Source organism: Panthera pardus, unplaced genomic scaffold (assembly GCF_024362965.1).
Source record: "Panthera pardus isolate Hobbes unplaced genomic scaffold, ASM2436296v1 HiC_scaffold_16, whole genome shotgun sequence".
NCBI classification, from domain to species: Eukaryota; Metazoa; Chordata; class Mammalia; order Carnivora; family Felidae; genus Panthera; species Panthera pardus.
The window spans coordinates 96877921-96895124 of NW_026526721.1; the positions used below are offsets into that span (position 1 = coordinate 96877921).

Here is a 17204-nt window from a genome sequence, read left to right on the forward strand (position 1 = left end):
GTAATTTTTGCTTTGTAGAGTGCAGCATTTTCACGGGACAGGAGGATATTTTTCCTCTCAGCTTACAAAGAGATTCTGTTTAAAAATCTGCTGGCTCAGCAGGTCACTATGCCAGCTCGCCTAACCTTTGGTGAGCTCTAATTGTCTCCTTACTGTTTTACCTGTCCTTGCCTCTCCTCACAGCCCAAATTTATTGATTATAAGCTTTTTATAAGAGTCAGTTCTACACTTTTGTGTTTCCCAAGGTGCCTGGCATACTGCTGGGCGATAATATAGTAGCTCAGAGTAGCTAAGAGAAGTATCCTTTCATGAGGAGTGAATAGATTTCATCTAATAATAAGAATGATTATTAGTAGCTCACTACTTGAAAGAAGACCTGTATGAAGAAATATATCTTAAGTCAGCTACTTGTTTGAAAAAGCCAAATCTCAGATAGTATCATAAGGGAAAGCCTGGGTATAGTTTTATCCAAAATAGAAAAGGCAGTTAAGCACCATTCAAATCATGGTGAAAATTTTCATTTAAACTACTTCATAAACTGTATGCATTAGCAAACTTAAAAATAGACAGTTGTGTGAGCTATTATAGGAACTGTATTGTGCAGTAAAAAAAGATACTTCAATTGCCATGCAGCAGAAAAATACCTAATCAGACTGTCCTTTTTTCTCTCAGCGCTCTGAAAGTGTCTCTATTCCAGCCTCTATTAGGGCTGTGATTTAACTAATGCTAATCTTATGAGCCTGCACATCAACAGATAAATTTATATTTAATCTCTGTTCTGTTACTTTTCTCTTCTGTGCGATATGCAAGTACTAATGAGCCAACAAATGTGGAAATTTAGTTTAAAAGTGCCAGGACATAAAGGATGGCAGGCAAATGAGCAAAAGTATGAAATATCTTCGAAAGGCACGCATTCATTTAACAACTATTGAATACCACTAGCTATTAGGAACCGGGGTATTGGGACTGAAGTGGTAATGAGAGTTTCAGATACAGAACAGGAGGACTGAGGAGATAGCCAGTCCCAGCCTTCAAAGCACATAGAGTTCTTTTTTTGTTGTTCATTTATTCATTCACTCATGCGTGCATTCATTGTCCACTGAATGTTGACAATTCAGTGCACCAGGGGTACAATAGTGGAATAGAGCAAACCAGAAATTCTTGTCCCGACTAAACTTGTATTCTAGTGGGATAGAAAGGCAATCACTAAGGTAAATAAGTAAAGAAATACTGTAGGGTGTTATGTGCTAAGGAGAAAAATAAAACAGGAATGAAGGCTGGAAGCGTCGAGGGTGGGAAGCAGGTTGCAGTTTTAGATGGGTTGTCCAGGAAAGGACTTGGCGAGAAGGTGTCTTGTTAGTAAAGATCTGCCGGAAATGCAGGAGTCAGTGGTGCAGAGAAGGAGGAGTGGAGGCAACCAGGAAGAGGCCGTACAAGGTGCTGAGGTGAAAGGGTGTCTGGCCTGTTGGAGGAATGAATGACGGAGTGGAGCCGGAGGAACGATCTGGGCCTTGAGAGGGGGGGTCGAGTTCCACTCCTAGTGTGATGGGAAGCCACTGAAGGTTTTGCCCCCAGGCCTGGAGTGTGAACGTGTAATTTAGTAAAGGGAGCTAGCCATAGGAAAAGGTTAATTAACAGCTGAATTCAGCTATAAATTGTCAGGCCGACTGGAAAGGTTAAATTGTACTGGAAGATGTAAAACTGGGGTGAGTGAGAAGCAAAAGGTAGACTTAACTGTTCAGGAGTTATGTGTGAGAGATCCTAACGGAGTTTCGGAAATGGTGCAGAAGTCGGGGAGACTTTGCCGAAAGAGCCAGGCCGAGACACTGAACGCAGCCACAGGCCTTAGGGGCAGCCTTGCCTACTCCAGGGGGCTGGAGGGAGGATCTAGTGAGATCTTCAAAATGCCACCTTCTTTGTTCCTTTACTTAGTTGTTTTATGTGGGTTGTTTTCTAAGGGGAGCTCCTCTGTTCTTTCTCAGACTCCTTATGAGGTAAAATTCTGAGAGAAGGAAGGAAAGATCATTGGAAAACTGTATCTGAAATGTTGTCTTCACGTTAATTACCAAGTCGTTGTTCTCCAGAAGAGAGGGTGGCAAGTGGCCGGCCTCCGCCCCACATCTGGTGAGTTAGAACCGCAACCGAAAACTGTTCTTAAAGGCTGTGATAAATATCTGCTATTTTAGGCCTAAAAACAAAGACAAAACAAATCTCCGAAAGGACTATGTTCTGGGAACTATGGTGATTTCAGTTCATCTTCCTTTCTATCTCCTCTTGCTATCCTACTTAAAAATCTTCAGCCACAATTCTCAAAGGCACAGGTTTGTTCATTTTCATTTTTATCATCTGCAAAATGAAAAAGGTACTTGCAATTCTTTTTTTTTTTTTTTTTTTTTTTAAATTTTTTTTTTTCAAGTTTTTTATTTATTTTTGGGACAGAGAGAGACAGAGCATGAACGGGGGAGGGGCAGAGAGAGAGGGAGACACAGAATCGGAAACAGGCTCCAGGCTCCGAGCCATCAGCCCAGAGCCTGACGCGGGGCTCGAACTCACGGACCGCGAGATCGTGACCTGGCTGAAGTCGGACGCTCAACCGACTGCGCCACCCAGGCGCCCCGGTACTTGCAATTCTTAATGGTTTCACAGGTTGAGTTCTATGACTTTCTTACGGAGCCTCAAGTGTTTTTTTTGTTGTTGTTTTTTTTAATAAAGACAAAACCTTATGTTACGGGCAAGACTGAAAGCAAAATTCTATGGGCTGTTGCTTCTGCCAAAGAAACATTGCCCTCTCTTGGCTTAAGGTGCTAAAAGACTCAGCGATGCTTTCTAATTTTGGAGTGTTGCCTTTTAATTCTGAATTGGCGCTGTTTGCCCTGAAATGTCATAGATAGGTATTTTGCCCACAAGGGGATGTGCAACAGCTAATTTCTCTTGTGACTTTCAGAGGAAGTCAGAGTTAAAATGGAAAATTGCTGCAGGAAGCTGGCATGATTATAAACTCTTGAGTGCTTGAAAGAGGAATAAAACCTCTTTCCATTCTCAACTGCATGGAAAATATTAAACTCCTTTTCAGGAAGCAGGGGAGATGATGAGTATTATGCGTTTTCATCCTTTCCTCATGGGTTCTTGTGATTCAAATCCTATCCCGGTTGCAGTGCTGTTCTGCCTTAAAAATCTTGAATGCCAAGATTGAATCATTATTTTTATCCTTATTTTTCCTTAAATTTGTCTGGTGCTTTGAGAATACTCATTATGCACCTTTTTTGTCGTGGAGGTTCTGGCAGTATTAGTTCATCTTGACTGATGCCCTTGACTTCAGAGTATAAATAGGAAAATAGAGATAGGTGACAAGGATTGATTAGTGATCCTCCTTCTAAGTGAAACAGTAAACCCATCTAGATAAATCACTAGCTCCAAAGCCTGGAGAACGCATGTTAAAAGAATTAAGGGTAGTGTGTGGTGTATGTGTGTGTCTGTTTAGTTGATAGGGAAATTTTCTAGAGAGCTACGAGGACACAAAGATTCTGTTTTACTTTTCGGTTCTTATTTAAAAAAAAAAAAGCCTTCTGAGTTTTGGAGCTGATGGACTGATTACTTACTTTCTGGTTTTTTTAAGGGAAAAAATTTTTTTTAAGTAAAAGGGAACTGAGATTAATATTTTATTGCCTTTTCGAGTCCCCCCGCCCGCTGTCTCCCTGTGTGTGTGTGTGTGTGTGTGTGTGTGTAAGTACTTCACATTACTAGACTTTAATTGTAGGGTTGAAAGGGCTCAGGGAATCATCTGATTCTTTGGCAGTTTTAAGCCATCACAGATAGGTGAAAAAATATTTTAAAATTTTCTAGCTTTTACTCTGTGCCGGGCAGTGTTCTAAGCACTTGACACAATTTAACTAAGCACTTGACACAATTTAACTTATTTAACCCTGACATTCACCCAAAAGAGATAGGTGATATCATTATTCCCATACACCGTGTGAGGGTAACTGAAGTACAAAGTTCAGCCACTTGCCCCATAAGGAATAGATCTGGGATTTGCATCTAGACACCGGAGTCTGTGCTCTCAACCATTACATTACCATCTGCTTCTTTCCCTCTCCCTTTCTTTCTAGAATTTGCAGTTTCAAGGGTTAATTTTCACTCTCATTTTCCCTTACATAATGTGGTTTCCTCAGCATACAGTTTAAGACTCCTTTTGGCTTTGTTTTCTTTTTTCTTTGAACTTGATTAAGAAACAGCACTTCTCCAGCCCCTATCAGTCACTGCGGCTCCCTTCTCTCACCTCCTCCTTGTTGATATTCTCCAACCCTTAAGCCATTTCTGCATTCTTAAGTTATTTTACGTCAGGACCAGAAACTGGTGCTATAATAATGGCTTGACCAGTTCTGAGTAAGATAATATTAATAGTACAATTACCTCATGGTTTGTACATATATTCTCTATCCTTATTTACCACATCTTTTTTTTTTTTTACTGCATTTGCAAAACCACATTCTTTATGCCTTAGATCTTGCTAGTAGTGATGCCATTTTATTCGTTCATGTACATCTCAGATTTCTGAAGACCTTTGACTTTTGATTGGAATCCACAAACATGTTGGGCTCTTTGTAGACATTTCGTAGCATCTGTTGAGGTTATTTATGAAAGTTTATAACTGTGTATCCTCAGATTTTCTGGCTCTTGAGACAACATGGCTATTAATATGTTGAACGTGTAAATTCCCATTGAGCGTAAAACTGTCAAAGACAGTTGTGTGATTCAGTATGATAAATGGGTACTTCGGACTGGCTGTTGGCACGTTATCTTCCTGATTGCATTGCAGAGAAGAGACTAAAGAATGGAGCATTGTCTCCCACCCTCTCATCCCATCCCCTACACTCCCTGTCTACTTGGTATAATGTAGTGGACCCTCCACTCTTACTGAAGATGAAATAATGCTGATGAGTTTTCTGCTTCCCAGTGCAAAGACAATCATTACCCAATTACCAAGTCCCATATAAGACTGAGTTTGCAAGAGTAAGTTTATGGTGATTGCTGCTATATATGAAGTAAAGAATTTCACAGGATTGTAAGTTGTAAATGCAGCTTCCTTCTCTATCATTACCCTTCCATAATAATGTTTAGTATATGGAGTCTGAGAGCCAGAGACAGGTGGTGAGCAGCCCTCTCCTGTGTCTTGTTTACTGTGCTTCTCTGTCTCTTAAGATCATGGGTGTTTCTAGGCTGGAATTGTTCGCCTCTACTAGTCCCGACCTCCTCAGGAGCCCCCTATACCCAGGACCTCCCACTCACCCCTGCTGCCACTTAAGTTTCACTGGAACAAGATCTTGACTGCTTTTCCTGTTCCTTTCTTTGAAAGTGACACACATACTTGCTGAAATCATCTATAATATGTCCAATTAGTACACCAAAATTCCATTTTAACTGGCATATGTATGTTCCTGTGACTCTCTCTACCCAGGACCTGAGAACTTTGGCTGGTGGGTTAGAGGAAAGGAGTGCACTTCCTTCCAGCCGGGGAGCTTAGGTGTTCCTGTGGCATCCTGTTTTTGCCTCTGTGATATCGTGATAGCACTGTAATGTACCTGCGTCCCTGTAAGTTTTTCCCACCTGACTGAGCATGCAGTTTATTTAGGGCTTGGCTTAGTGAGGTCCTATAGTGCTAACCTTTTTTTACCCTGCCTTGTTCTAAACATCATTCCACATGATACTGTTGGTACCAATCCAAGAAACTTCTTGGTTTTAATAGGCTTTTTAGAAGCTGGCAGAGGGACTTATATACCATACAGATTTGTTTGAAAAAAAAAAATAATTTCTCAACACTGGACTTGTAGCCAAGCTTTTTTTTTTTTTTAAGATTATTTATTTTGAGAGAGAGAGAGAGAGAGAGAACAGGGGAGGGGCAGAGAGAGAGAGGGAGAGAGAGAATCTCAAGCAGTCTCCACACTATCAGCACAGAGCCCAGTGCGGGGCTCGAACTCACGAACCGTGTGTGAGATTGTGACCTGAGCTGAAATCAGTAGTCAGATGGTTAACTGACTGAGCCACCCAGGTGTCCCAAGATTTTTTTTAAGTTATTTTTATTTATCTTTGAGAGAGACAGAGAGAGAGAGTATGTGTGCATGCAAATGGGGGAGGGGCAGAGAGGGGTAGAGAAGGACTCTCAAGTAGGTTCCATGCTGTCAGTGCAGAGCCTGATGTGGGGCTCAGTCTCACAAACCCTGAGATTGTGACCTGGTCCAAGGTCAAGAGTGAGACATTTAACTGACCGAGCTACCCAGGTGTCCTGCAACCAAGCTTTTTGGAGTACAGCTTCCTTTACCCCAAGTTCATGCCCCTGTGCTTTTGTCCCTGTGATGTCTTCCAGAAGTGCCTTTCTCCCTCGGGGTCCTTTTCTGTCAAACTGCTCTTCATTCTCAAAGCCAGCCAAGAGATCACCTCTTCTCACCTCTGAGAAGTCTTCTCTTAGCTTTCTCGCATCCAGAGCTCATCCTTGTCTTTCCTTGGGCTTCAATATATTTTTATTGCGCTAAATGTATTTAGCTCCGTTTTTTTATTTTTTTTATTGTTTATTTATTTTTGAGCGAGCAAAAAAGAGTGTGAGCAGGGGAAGGGGCAGAGAGAGAGGGAGACACAGAATCCAAAGCAGGCTCCAGGCTCCGAGCTGTCAGCACAGAGCCTGAGGCAGGGCTCGAACTCACGAACCGCGAGATCATGACCTATAGCTCTAATTATTTAAAAATTACTGTCTACTAACCTGTCTACTGTGTTAGACTTGAGCTGCTTGTAGCTAGGCCTATGTCTATCTATTCATTTTTCATTTATACTCATGATGTGGTTCCAGTTACATGGTAGGGGCTCAATGGATACAGAGCTGTATTGGATTCCTTTATAAGAATAGCACTGGGGTGGGCGAGGAAGGGTCATCTGGCAGGGAATAGAACTCCAGGCAGAGGAAAAGACTGGAGCAGGGATGGTTGCTATGACTTGTGTGAGGCTGAGGCTGAGGGGCAAGTTGAGATTGGGGCATACACGCTGCCAGGGCATGACGTGATGCCAGTTTGGATGGTGGCAGGAATTCTAGGAGCAGTGCCCAGAGATGGCAGCAGATGTGTGAGTAGAGGTCGGGGCTGTGGTAGTTGCAGAGGGAGAGAAACCTCCTTGGAAGTGGAAGGTTTATATGGGATGACAAGATGAGAGATGCAGTGTGGGGAGGCGGTGGAGGGCCCAGGAGGCGATGGGCAAGTTGGAGGGAGGACAGCAGGAGCTGCCCACTGGCAGCCGTGACACTGGGGAAAGGGCGGGAGGGACAGGGCATTCACTTCAAGCGTAAGGGGTTATTATGTCAGGTGTGGGGGAGGGGAGGGGAGTTGCTGTGACCGCGGCACTTTTGGATGTGTCCAATAGTGTCGGGCAGTTGTATGCACTGTACATGGTGAGTCCGTGATTGATGGTGAAATTGTATCTTAGGCAGCCAAGGGAAGCTAGGGACTGGCATGGGAACCAAATAACAGGTTTGGCTTTCCTTGGCAAGGAATGAGATCACATGGGACCATAATGCTGCACAAATAGGATGCAAAGTGTATGTCAGAAATTCAGGTTTTGCCCTTTCCCCCCTTCTTTGCCTGTACAAACCACTCTGCAAGGCTGGCCTTTCTGTCCCAGAAGGAAATCTTAACACAAACTTGGATACTTCTCAACTTCTCTCAGATTAAAAGAAAAAAAAAAATTTTTTTTAGTAACTTTTATCCGGAAACACAGTCTTAGTCTACTAAGTGTTATGTCTGGTCTAATCCATCTGCATACATTTTATTGTATAAATAAAATACCGACTTTATCATCTTATTCATTCAAAGGTAAAGCTCCTCCCATTCTTCCCATTTGATGTAGAAGTGAAGCCTGAGGTGGGAAAGAGAGAGTCCTGATGGGCCTCTCCTCCCTCTTTTCCCCTACCACATCTGTTCTTCCTCTCTACTCACCTGGCAATGCTGGCTGCTTCAGAGAAGACTGGGTAGGTAGGGATAATCAAGCACAGGAAAGTCTTACAGCATGGCATCAGTTTGCCATTGGCTTCTCCCCATGGCAGATGTAAACCTGACGTTTATAGGTTCTGTTTAGAGTCCCTGCCCCCTTCATTTCTATGACTCTCCCCTGTGTTTTCCTTGCTGTGGGGGAATACGCCTTCTCTTTTAGGCCAGTGGGGTGCTGAGGTTTCCTTACTGGTCTGGACAGCCTTAGCTCACATTCAGATCACGGGGACTTGCCAGTATTTATGGGATATGTAGGTGGAGAAACCTGAAGTCTTTGGAAGATGCTGTGCTAATACCTAAGAGAGAGGCAGGAGCTAGAAATATACATGTGGGGCTAACAGCTGTGCAAATGGTGGTGAAAGTCAGGAGAGTGGACACCTCTGCCCTGCAAGAGACATGGAACCTCAGAGATTCTTGTATTTGAGAAGCAGGAGAAGGAGCTGGCAAAGAAGGTGGATAGAAGCCTCTCTCAGAGTATTGTTTCTATAAAGGGGCAGGCTATGCAGAAGTCAGCTCAGAATTATGTGTATTATTGTGTCTGTTTTTTACCCAGAATGTGGAACTTATAAATGCAGTCATTTTTATGTTAATTGCGAAGACCTTAAATTGTTTCCCGCCCCCCCCATTTTGAAAATTGATGTTAATTTTACTTTAGAAGTTCTAATTCTTTGCAGATAAATTTTAACTTTTTTTTTCAGTTGTGTATGAACACAGATCAAGATTAGAGAAATCCTTGCAAAAGGAAAGACTTGAACATAAGAAAGCAAAGGAAGGTAAATATAAAATGCAATTTCTGTTCTGTATTTTTATCAAACTCCTCGTTGACATATCATGTACTTGCTTTACTATCTTTTTGCTAAGAAATTTCTCAGCTAAACCCTAAGTCAGTTTTATGGGTAGACTGAGAAAGTCAAGCAATATGTAATGCATTGTGCAGTTCAATAATTTCTGCTTAAGATTAGGTTCAGAATCTTTCATTCAGTTTATGCCACCTTGAGGTAGTTCATATTATTAGTTACACATACATCAGAAATAAACAGCTTTTCATGTGAATATTACACACATATGTTACTTATACCAGAAACTTCTGTCCATAGATGTACAAGGAGTAACAGCTTGTGTTGTCCAGAATATGACAAATTTTATACATTCGTATACACATACATGCATACATTTAGACATATACATACATTTATAACATAAGAAATTGATCTCATTGCATGATGTCTCTTTTTTTGTATGGTGTCTCCTATGTTATGCACATGTTTTATTTTAGGCTTTTATTGACACAGCTGATGGGTTCAATTTGAGCAATTAGCATTTAGGACAGGCATTAGGCAATGCTACTGATTTTTATCAGAATTTTTCTAGAAAACATAGGCTTTATACAGCTTGTGGTTTGAATTTATCCCCATTCTTCTTATTTGTTTCCTTATGTTTTGTGAAATCTTATGAGGAAATATAAGTTAGGTATTCTGTCTGATTATGTTGGTATGGAGTAGACGGAGGGAAAATGGGAGGGCAGTATGGGGTAGGATGTTTTACTGACCCTTGGATTAAGCCTGTTGGAAGAATACAAGTTTAACATCATTAAACTGCTTTGATAGGATTTGGATTCTCCTTGTCTTTAAATGCAGAGTGATTTTATAGAGCCATCTAGTGGATAATAAAGCTTTAAGAGCATAAAAGGTGGTTTCCAAGGCTTGATTTCTCTTTTCAAGTCCTGAATGGTTTTAGCATGCCATCTAGTGGATAGCAATAAATCATCTCTTGTCTTTAGGTGTGCCTCATTTTTTTCTTTCTCCTTAATTTCAAGGAGAGTTCATTGCAGAATGCACAATCTAAGACCACTTCTAATTAATTGGTTATCATGTATATTTTGTTTATTCAAGATATATAGCTTTAAAATAAAGATGAAAATTATATGATAGTTATTTTCAATTCTCTCTAAAGCATTAAGAGGCAAAATAAACTGCGTTACTAAGCATGATTGTTTTTAAACCTAAAATATTTTTCACAAGTCTGAGTAAAGTTTGCCTTTGTTTAAAAATTCCATAATGAATTAACTTACACCCTATTTTCTCCATTTTTTTATTTTCTAGATTTTCTTGTTTATAAATTAGAAGCACAAGAAACACTAAATAAAGGAAGGGTATGTTTTGGGTTTTTTTCTTAATTATTTTATGAAACTTAAGGAGAGGGAAATATAGCAACAAAATCTTTTACAGTGTTGATCATTAGGACAGTAAGGCTGAAATATATATCTACGTATATATATACGTAATATATGCGAATATATATATCTACATATATATATACGTATGTATATATATACGAAATATATATCTACGTGTATATATATACATATAGTATATATATAAATATATTTAAATATAAATATAATTATATAAACATATTTAAATATAAATATATAAATATAATTATATAAACATATAAATATATTTTTGATAAAGTGGGACTAGCCTTAATGTTCAACAATAAATAAAAGATTATTCATTCATTTGTTCATTTGTAGTCCTTTTCTAAGAGAATATATATGTGATGTATATTTTGCTTTGCCTTTGTACAGTGTTACTGTAACTTGCACAGATGTTACTGTGTAACATCTGGCCTAGGGTCAGCATTCAAATACATTTGTGGAAGGAAGGAAGGAAGGAATGATAGTGGCATTTAAAATTTTTTTTTTAGTACAAATTCACTGGAGAAAAACAAGCTTTTCTCTTACTCTAAGAAAAACATATGACATTAGTTGAATGAAACATCAGCATTCTGGGGTACTAAAACTGAGAAGAGTCAGGAGGCTGTCAGCTTTCAACTCTTAACTTTTAAAAGGCCCAGCTAAGATTGCGTACTTTCTGTTGTGCATTTCAAAAGAGTTACTCTTACTTTACAAAGAAAGTTCGTTATGAAATAAAGCAATAGAGTAAACTTTAACTTTACAAAGAAAGTACGTTATGAAATGAAGCAATAAAATAAAGCAATAAAATTTACTCTTTGACTTTACAAAGAAACTGCGTTATGAAATAAAGCAATAAAGTGAAGTGATAGAGGAAAAATGCAGTTCATTTTGGAAATTGTAAAAAAAAAAAAAAAAAAGAAAACCAGAAATGGTTGGGAGTGTACTTGTGCCGGAGATGGGGTGCAGCACGTCAGATAGAACAGCACGGGGAGGGAGAATTGTCAGGCATCTTGTGCCCTGGCTGCTTGTGGCTGTCCAGGACTGTGGAAATGTGTGAGGCCCGTGTGTAAAGATGTTCCCCTGGGACACAAATTGTACACTGCTGCAACATGGCTTGGGCTCAGGTTTCAGTCCTGGCTCTGCTACTAAACAAGTGTTTGCCCTCAGCTTGGAGTCCTTATCCTTTCTCGGTTTCTCACTTGTGAAATGGGTAAAATGACACATGGAGAATTCCTTACCCGCGGAAGCCCAGGGAAGGAAAGCACCTTTTCTCTTCCCTTTCTTAAGGCTTGCAGAGACTGTGAGGCCTGGTGCAAGTTGGTTCATCCCCCCATCCCCTCAGAGCACCTGGCGTAGTGTATCAGCCATGCACCATGCACAGTGACTGTGTCTCAGGGCAAGGACCTTGTGCGTCTGAGCCTCGGTTCTTCTCAACTGGAGAGGGGAAGGGAAGTAAATCATTTCCAGGGGCCCTGCCAGGGTGCTGTTTTATGACTTCATGTCTTACTGTTTCTTTACTAAAATGTAGCAAACTTTGAGGAACATTGAAACTTCTTCCTGCCGTTAAATAAAGAGATGGTCCCAGAGAAATCCTGGTTAGAGCATAGAATTCATTGTGGCTTATATAAGTGAAATAGATGGAATTGTTCTGTTAAGTGCTTTAAGCCATGTTTAGCAAGAGAGCCAGATTCATTATCTCTGTGTTAACCATTTTCTTTTCAATTTACAGCAAGATTCCAATAGTAGATACAGTGCGTTGAATGTGCAACATCAGATGTTGAAAGTGAGTAATTTAAAGTTGTTCTTCATGCATGGATGAAAGAACTAAGTAACTTACAAGATCAAGGAAAGCTTATGGAAGGTTGATTTGTGTGGTAATACAGCACATTGTCATTTTTCACTAAAAATGATGTAGAATTGTAATGTCCCCTCATCTTATCACCCAATTATAAACACACACACACGCACACGCACACACACAACCATTCAGCTTATTACACATTTTTTTTTTGGTGAAACAGTGTCTGGTCACCTGATTTTTAATTCTGTTCTTCTCTTTATCCTTTAAGGCTTTTTGTTTGTTTAATTTTTCACAGTGGTCTACCTTAGATATTTTCTTTCATCTTAGGCACGTTGGAGGCAGTAGAATTAAATGTCTCATTCATGTTACTAATATTTAATGTGTCCTTTTACTTGCTACAGGAACACAATTTATATTTAAAGGTTTTCCTTCCTTGATTCTTGGGTAAAACTATTGTGGGTCAAGACGACTTAAGAAAGAGAGAGAGAGAGAGAAAGGGGGGGGTGGGGCGGGGGGAAGATTCATTATTTCTGTCAAGCTAGAAGAGAAGACTGGATCTCATGAAGCCTTCTGCACATCAGGAAAACCATGTCACCGTCTCCACCCCTTCCTTCAACCTCCCTCCCTCCCTCCCCGCCTGGCTTTTTCTTTGGTATTGTCTTTCCTCCTGTGTCAGTAGAGTGAGTGCTTTTCATCGAAACCAGAACCTTTCCTGGATCAAGAAAGCAGTGCATGGATTAAAGCAGACCATCCTTTCATTAAGCATATGGAGATTGTAGCATTTACCTAGATTATGATTACAGTGTAGTATTATAACTAGGAGTAAGGTAAATAAGATTTATTACTTCCCCCAAAGGGAAAAATATCACTTTTTTCCCTTTTTCTTTAAACTGAGTTGCCAGGAAGGCTGAAAAGTAAGGAAGGGAAATAAAAAATGTTGCTGAGAAAACATTAGATTGAAAGAGAAAGTCTGGAATATCTGTGGAGGGATAATTTTTCCATTATCTTTACCTTGTCTCCGCAGCAATTTGAACCCCTGGGAATTTCCCCAAATCCTTCCCCCACCCCCCTTTCCATCTCCCATTGCTGACTTCTGACTTCTTGTTTTACCGATGTTAAAAATTAAAGAGAAAATTATGTTTGGCCATGATCCCAAGCCACTGATCTGAAATGTAAGGGAAATGGAGGGGAACGGCCCAAATTAAAAGCAACCCGAGGAAGACAGAACCTGCTACTTCACCTGTTCTTTCTCCAGAGAGAAAGGCTATAGACTCTGGGATAATTTAGGGAACACACATCTCTGCTCAAGTTCTCATCTTTACAGAGTCAACACGAGGAGCTGAAGAAACAGCACAGCGACTTGGAGGAGGAACATCGCAAGCAAGGAGAAGACTTCAGTAGGACGTTTAATGACCATAAGCAGAAATACCTGCAGCTGCAGCAAGAGAAAGAGCAAGAACTTTCTAAGCTAAAAGGTATTTGAAAGTCTAATTAGCCAGTTTATGTGGACATAACTGCTCATATTAATGTTTCTGTAAAACAATAGAATTTTGTTTGTTGTTTTACATGGCGATTGATTCACACTTACCTGTGGTTACTTCTTTTTTTTTTTTTTTTTAAGTTTATTTATTTTGAGAGAAAGAGAAAGAGTGTGAGCCAGGGAGGGGCAGAGAGAGAGGGAGAGAGGATCCCAGGCAGGCTCTGTGCTATCAGTGCAGAGCCTGAAGCAGGGCTCAGTCTCCTGAACTGTGACATCATAACCTGGGCCGGGATCAAGAGTTGGACACTGAGCCACCCAGGCGCCCGCACATGTGGTTACTTCTTCGTAACATTTCACATTTATCTTTATCTCTTTGTGTTTGTTTAGGGAAACAGAGTAGAATAGTGATTCTTAATTGTTTTTTTAACGTTTATTTATTTTTGAGAGACAGAGACAGAGTGTGAGCGGGGGAGGGGCAGAGAGAGAGAGAGAGAGAGAGAGACAGAATCCGAAGCAGGCTCCAGGCTCTGGGCTCTCAGCACAGAGCCCGATGCGGGACTCAAACTCATGAGCTGTGAGATCATGACCTGAGTTGAAGTTGGACGCTCAACCGACTGAGCCACGCAGGCGCCCTAGAATACTTAGTGGTTCTTGGTGGGGCGCGTTGGTTTCATTGGGTAAGACGGTTCTCTTTGTATGTGTATTGCAAGATATTTAGCATCTCTGACCCCTATCCATAAAATGCCAGCTATGCTGCATGGTCATTGTGATGATCCGAATTGCCCCGTGCATTTCCTAGTCTCCAAGGGGCCGAAAAGATTACCTGTTGATTGCTAGCAGTAGCTCTGAAAAGCTCAGGCCCCAGAGTCAGAGGGCCCTGGTGGATTTTGGCCTCTTCGGTTACTAGTTACATGACCATGGACAGGCTGTGTAATCACCACACACCTCATTGCCGTTGTCTGTAGAACTGGGGTATTCATAACAAGTCATCCACCTCCTAGGGTTCATGTGAGGATTAACTGATTTATGTACAGCACCTAGAACAGTTACTGACACACAATCAGCATCAGCATGAGGCATTTTCATACTAATATGAAGCAATATGTATCACGTCTCTGAGTACATGTAAATTCTTAAAAGGGGAAATATTCTACAATCAGCTCTTCAGATGCTAAATAAGTTTGAAGTGCGAGAGTTGGTGTAAAAAGGCACATGATGCTTGCAAAAACAATGGTGAAATCCAAGGAAGGCCTGTGGCCCAGTTGATTATACTGTACCAAACAATATTTTGATTTTATATAAGATATCATCATAGAGGGAAGCTGAGTGATGGGTACTTTGGACCTCTGTGTACTTTTTTTTTGCAATGTTTTGTAAGTACTTCAAAATAATAAGTTACAGCAAAAAGGCACATGGGAATTAGGTAGCCATAGAAGCAGTTTACAAGGAGTTCAGGTGGTCTTGAGAGAGGGGCCAGGTGTCAGCAGATGATACCCAGAAGGTATAGACTGGCAGGGGCGTTGGCTTGTTGGTGATATGGCAGATGGTGGGGGTCATTAAGATAACAGAGAAAAGTCTTCACGGAGGTAATATAAATCATGTTTTCTTGTGTCTACTCTGTATTCCTTTCTTTGAAATAAAGCTCATGTAGAGTAGAGTTTTAACAAATTAAATACAGAAGTGATAAATCAGAACCATGGCAAAGAGAAGGACACATGTATGTGAATTCTGTGTCCTAAATAACGCAAGCCTCGTAACTTGGTCTCAACTTGCTGGCAGCCAGGACAGAAAAGGAAATGCAGTAAGTGGCAGGGTTCTCATCATCAGAAAGAGAGAATATACCTACACTGTGTGTTGAGCAAGGGAGGGAGAAACGGAGAGTAAGAGAAGGAGGTGAGAGAGAATGGTACGTATTTCTGGTATCAATTTTTGAAAGAAATTTCACAGAGGCCTTAAACAGTCGGGTGTGAAGATGCCTTTGATGACACTTTTATGAGCAGTTTTTACATCAGCACTTTTGCGTGATTATGATTCCTGGATAAAAGCTTTAGATAGTAAGTTAAAGCATACTGTGATAGATGCAGATTAGTGGCAACTAAGGTGAATAATCCAGGCAGTCTGTGGTAGTTTAATGTGATACCAGAAGGGAATTTAGAATCCTGGGGAGATGAGCTGGTAGCATATAAGTTTAAGTAAGTATTCTTTTTGTTATTTTTAAAATAATGGCTGGCACTCAGCAAATGTTTACCATGTGCCGGTACCAGGTGAAACTCTTCATGCGATTATTTTTATTTAATTCTCATAACAACCTGTAAGTGAGGCATTGTGTTTAGCCTAATTTAACAAATGAAGGCACTGAGGCTTAATCAAATTAAATAACTCAAGTCAATACAGTTAAAGTACAGAAGCAACTGCCTTAAGTTTATAATCCAAAACTCCTTTATAAGCTAGTGGATTGGGTGTTGTGTGTGTGCATGCATGTAGGCGTGTATATGCACGTTTGCATGTGTATGTATGTATGTGTGTGTCTACTGAAGCCCCCATCCAGCCAACGACACATTTAGGGTGTCCTTGGATTGCCAGTGGTGTCCTGTTTTGACCTTTGAGTCGAAATCCTTCCCACCCTGTTCTTGATCTCTCCCCTAAACCCAATCACCAGTCCAAAGCTCAGGGGGTTAGGCAGGGACTATATAGGAGTAAAAGTGGACAGAAAATATGGTGAGAGGTGGTGATGGGCATTTTCTTCAGCGCTGGGTGCCACGCTGCAGAGTTAGGGTTTTGTCTGCCACTCGGGTGGTTTGCCCAGCACTGTGCAGACTTAACAGCTGCTGTCTCAGCATTGTTATTAACAGCATCCCCTTTCACTTTCAAAGGTACCTCCCATTGAAAAATGAATTATATTGTCATCCTGCCACCATTCAACTTCTGCTGAGTATTGTCACATGAGATTTGGCCTCGTGTTGCCAAATATTAGTAGACCCAGATTCTTGATTTTTAAGGGGTGACAACTGTTCAAATGTGGAACACTCTGCATAGGTCTACACTGCAGGGGCAAAAAAAAAAAAAAAAAAAAAAAAAAAAGAGAAAAAAAGAAAAAACTCATGTGAGTTAGATTCAGCCCTGGAGCTAACAGTTCATAGCATCTAATGCCCAGATATAGTGAACGTGAGAAAATCACCAGGAGGGTAACAGAGCTGGGCCTGGAATCTTTAAGTCACTGAAGCTGTTCCCTGAACAGTAGGCTTGAGATTGGAGAGATTATAGGACTTTACTTGGACAGCCACGGTCTCACATTATAGCCCTGGAGAAAACTGTCCTTTTGTTATTGGTGGGAGAATTTGCATCAGTCAAGAACTCAGTGGTAGAGGAAAGAAAATAGATGTAGAATTTTTCAACAGGTAAGTGGTATTTTTCTCTGTCTCTTATTTCTTGAGTTGCCTTTGTAATTGAAATACTCTTTGGGGTCTGTGGAAATTATTCATGCTATAGAAGGAGGATTTGTACTTTTTGATAACTTTCTTTTTAATTTGTGGAGAGACTCAAATCTTATACCGTTCCTGCCCATTACATTTTATTCCTAAGGACTTGGCTATTAATAGAAATACGTCATTTTTTTAACTACTGAGTAATTACAACTCCTTAACTTCTACACTGTGTAGCTTCTTTAAAAGTATTTAAACTATCAAACCAGATTGT

General features: G+C 40.5%; 1 protein-coding gene across 4 annotated transcripts in view; it reads left to right on the forward strand.

Annotated features, from left to right (window-relative positions):
• Window positions 1-17204, forward strand: part of GOLIM4 (golgi integral membrane protein 4) — a 78964-nt gene that overhangs the window by 36553 nt on the left and 25207 nt on the right. For all 4 annotated transcript variants that reach the window (XM_019440512.2, XM_019440513.2, XM_019440514.2 and 1 more), the window contains exons 2-5: window positions 8726-8800; window positions 10130-10179; window positions 11957-12010; window positions 13353-13503. In XM_019440512.2, the coding sequence (XP_019296057.1) occupies window positions 8726-8800; window positions 10130-10179; window positions 11957-12010; window positions 13353-13503 (330 nt within the window). The remainder of the gene's footprint in view (window positions 1-8725; window positions 8801-10129; window positions 10180-11956; window positions 12011-13352; window positions 13504-17204) is intronic.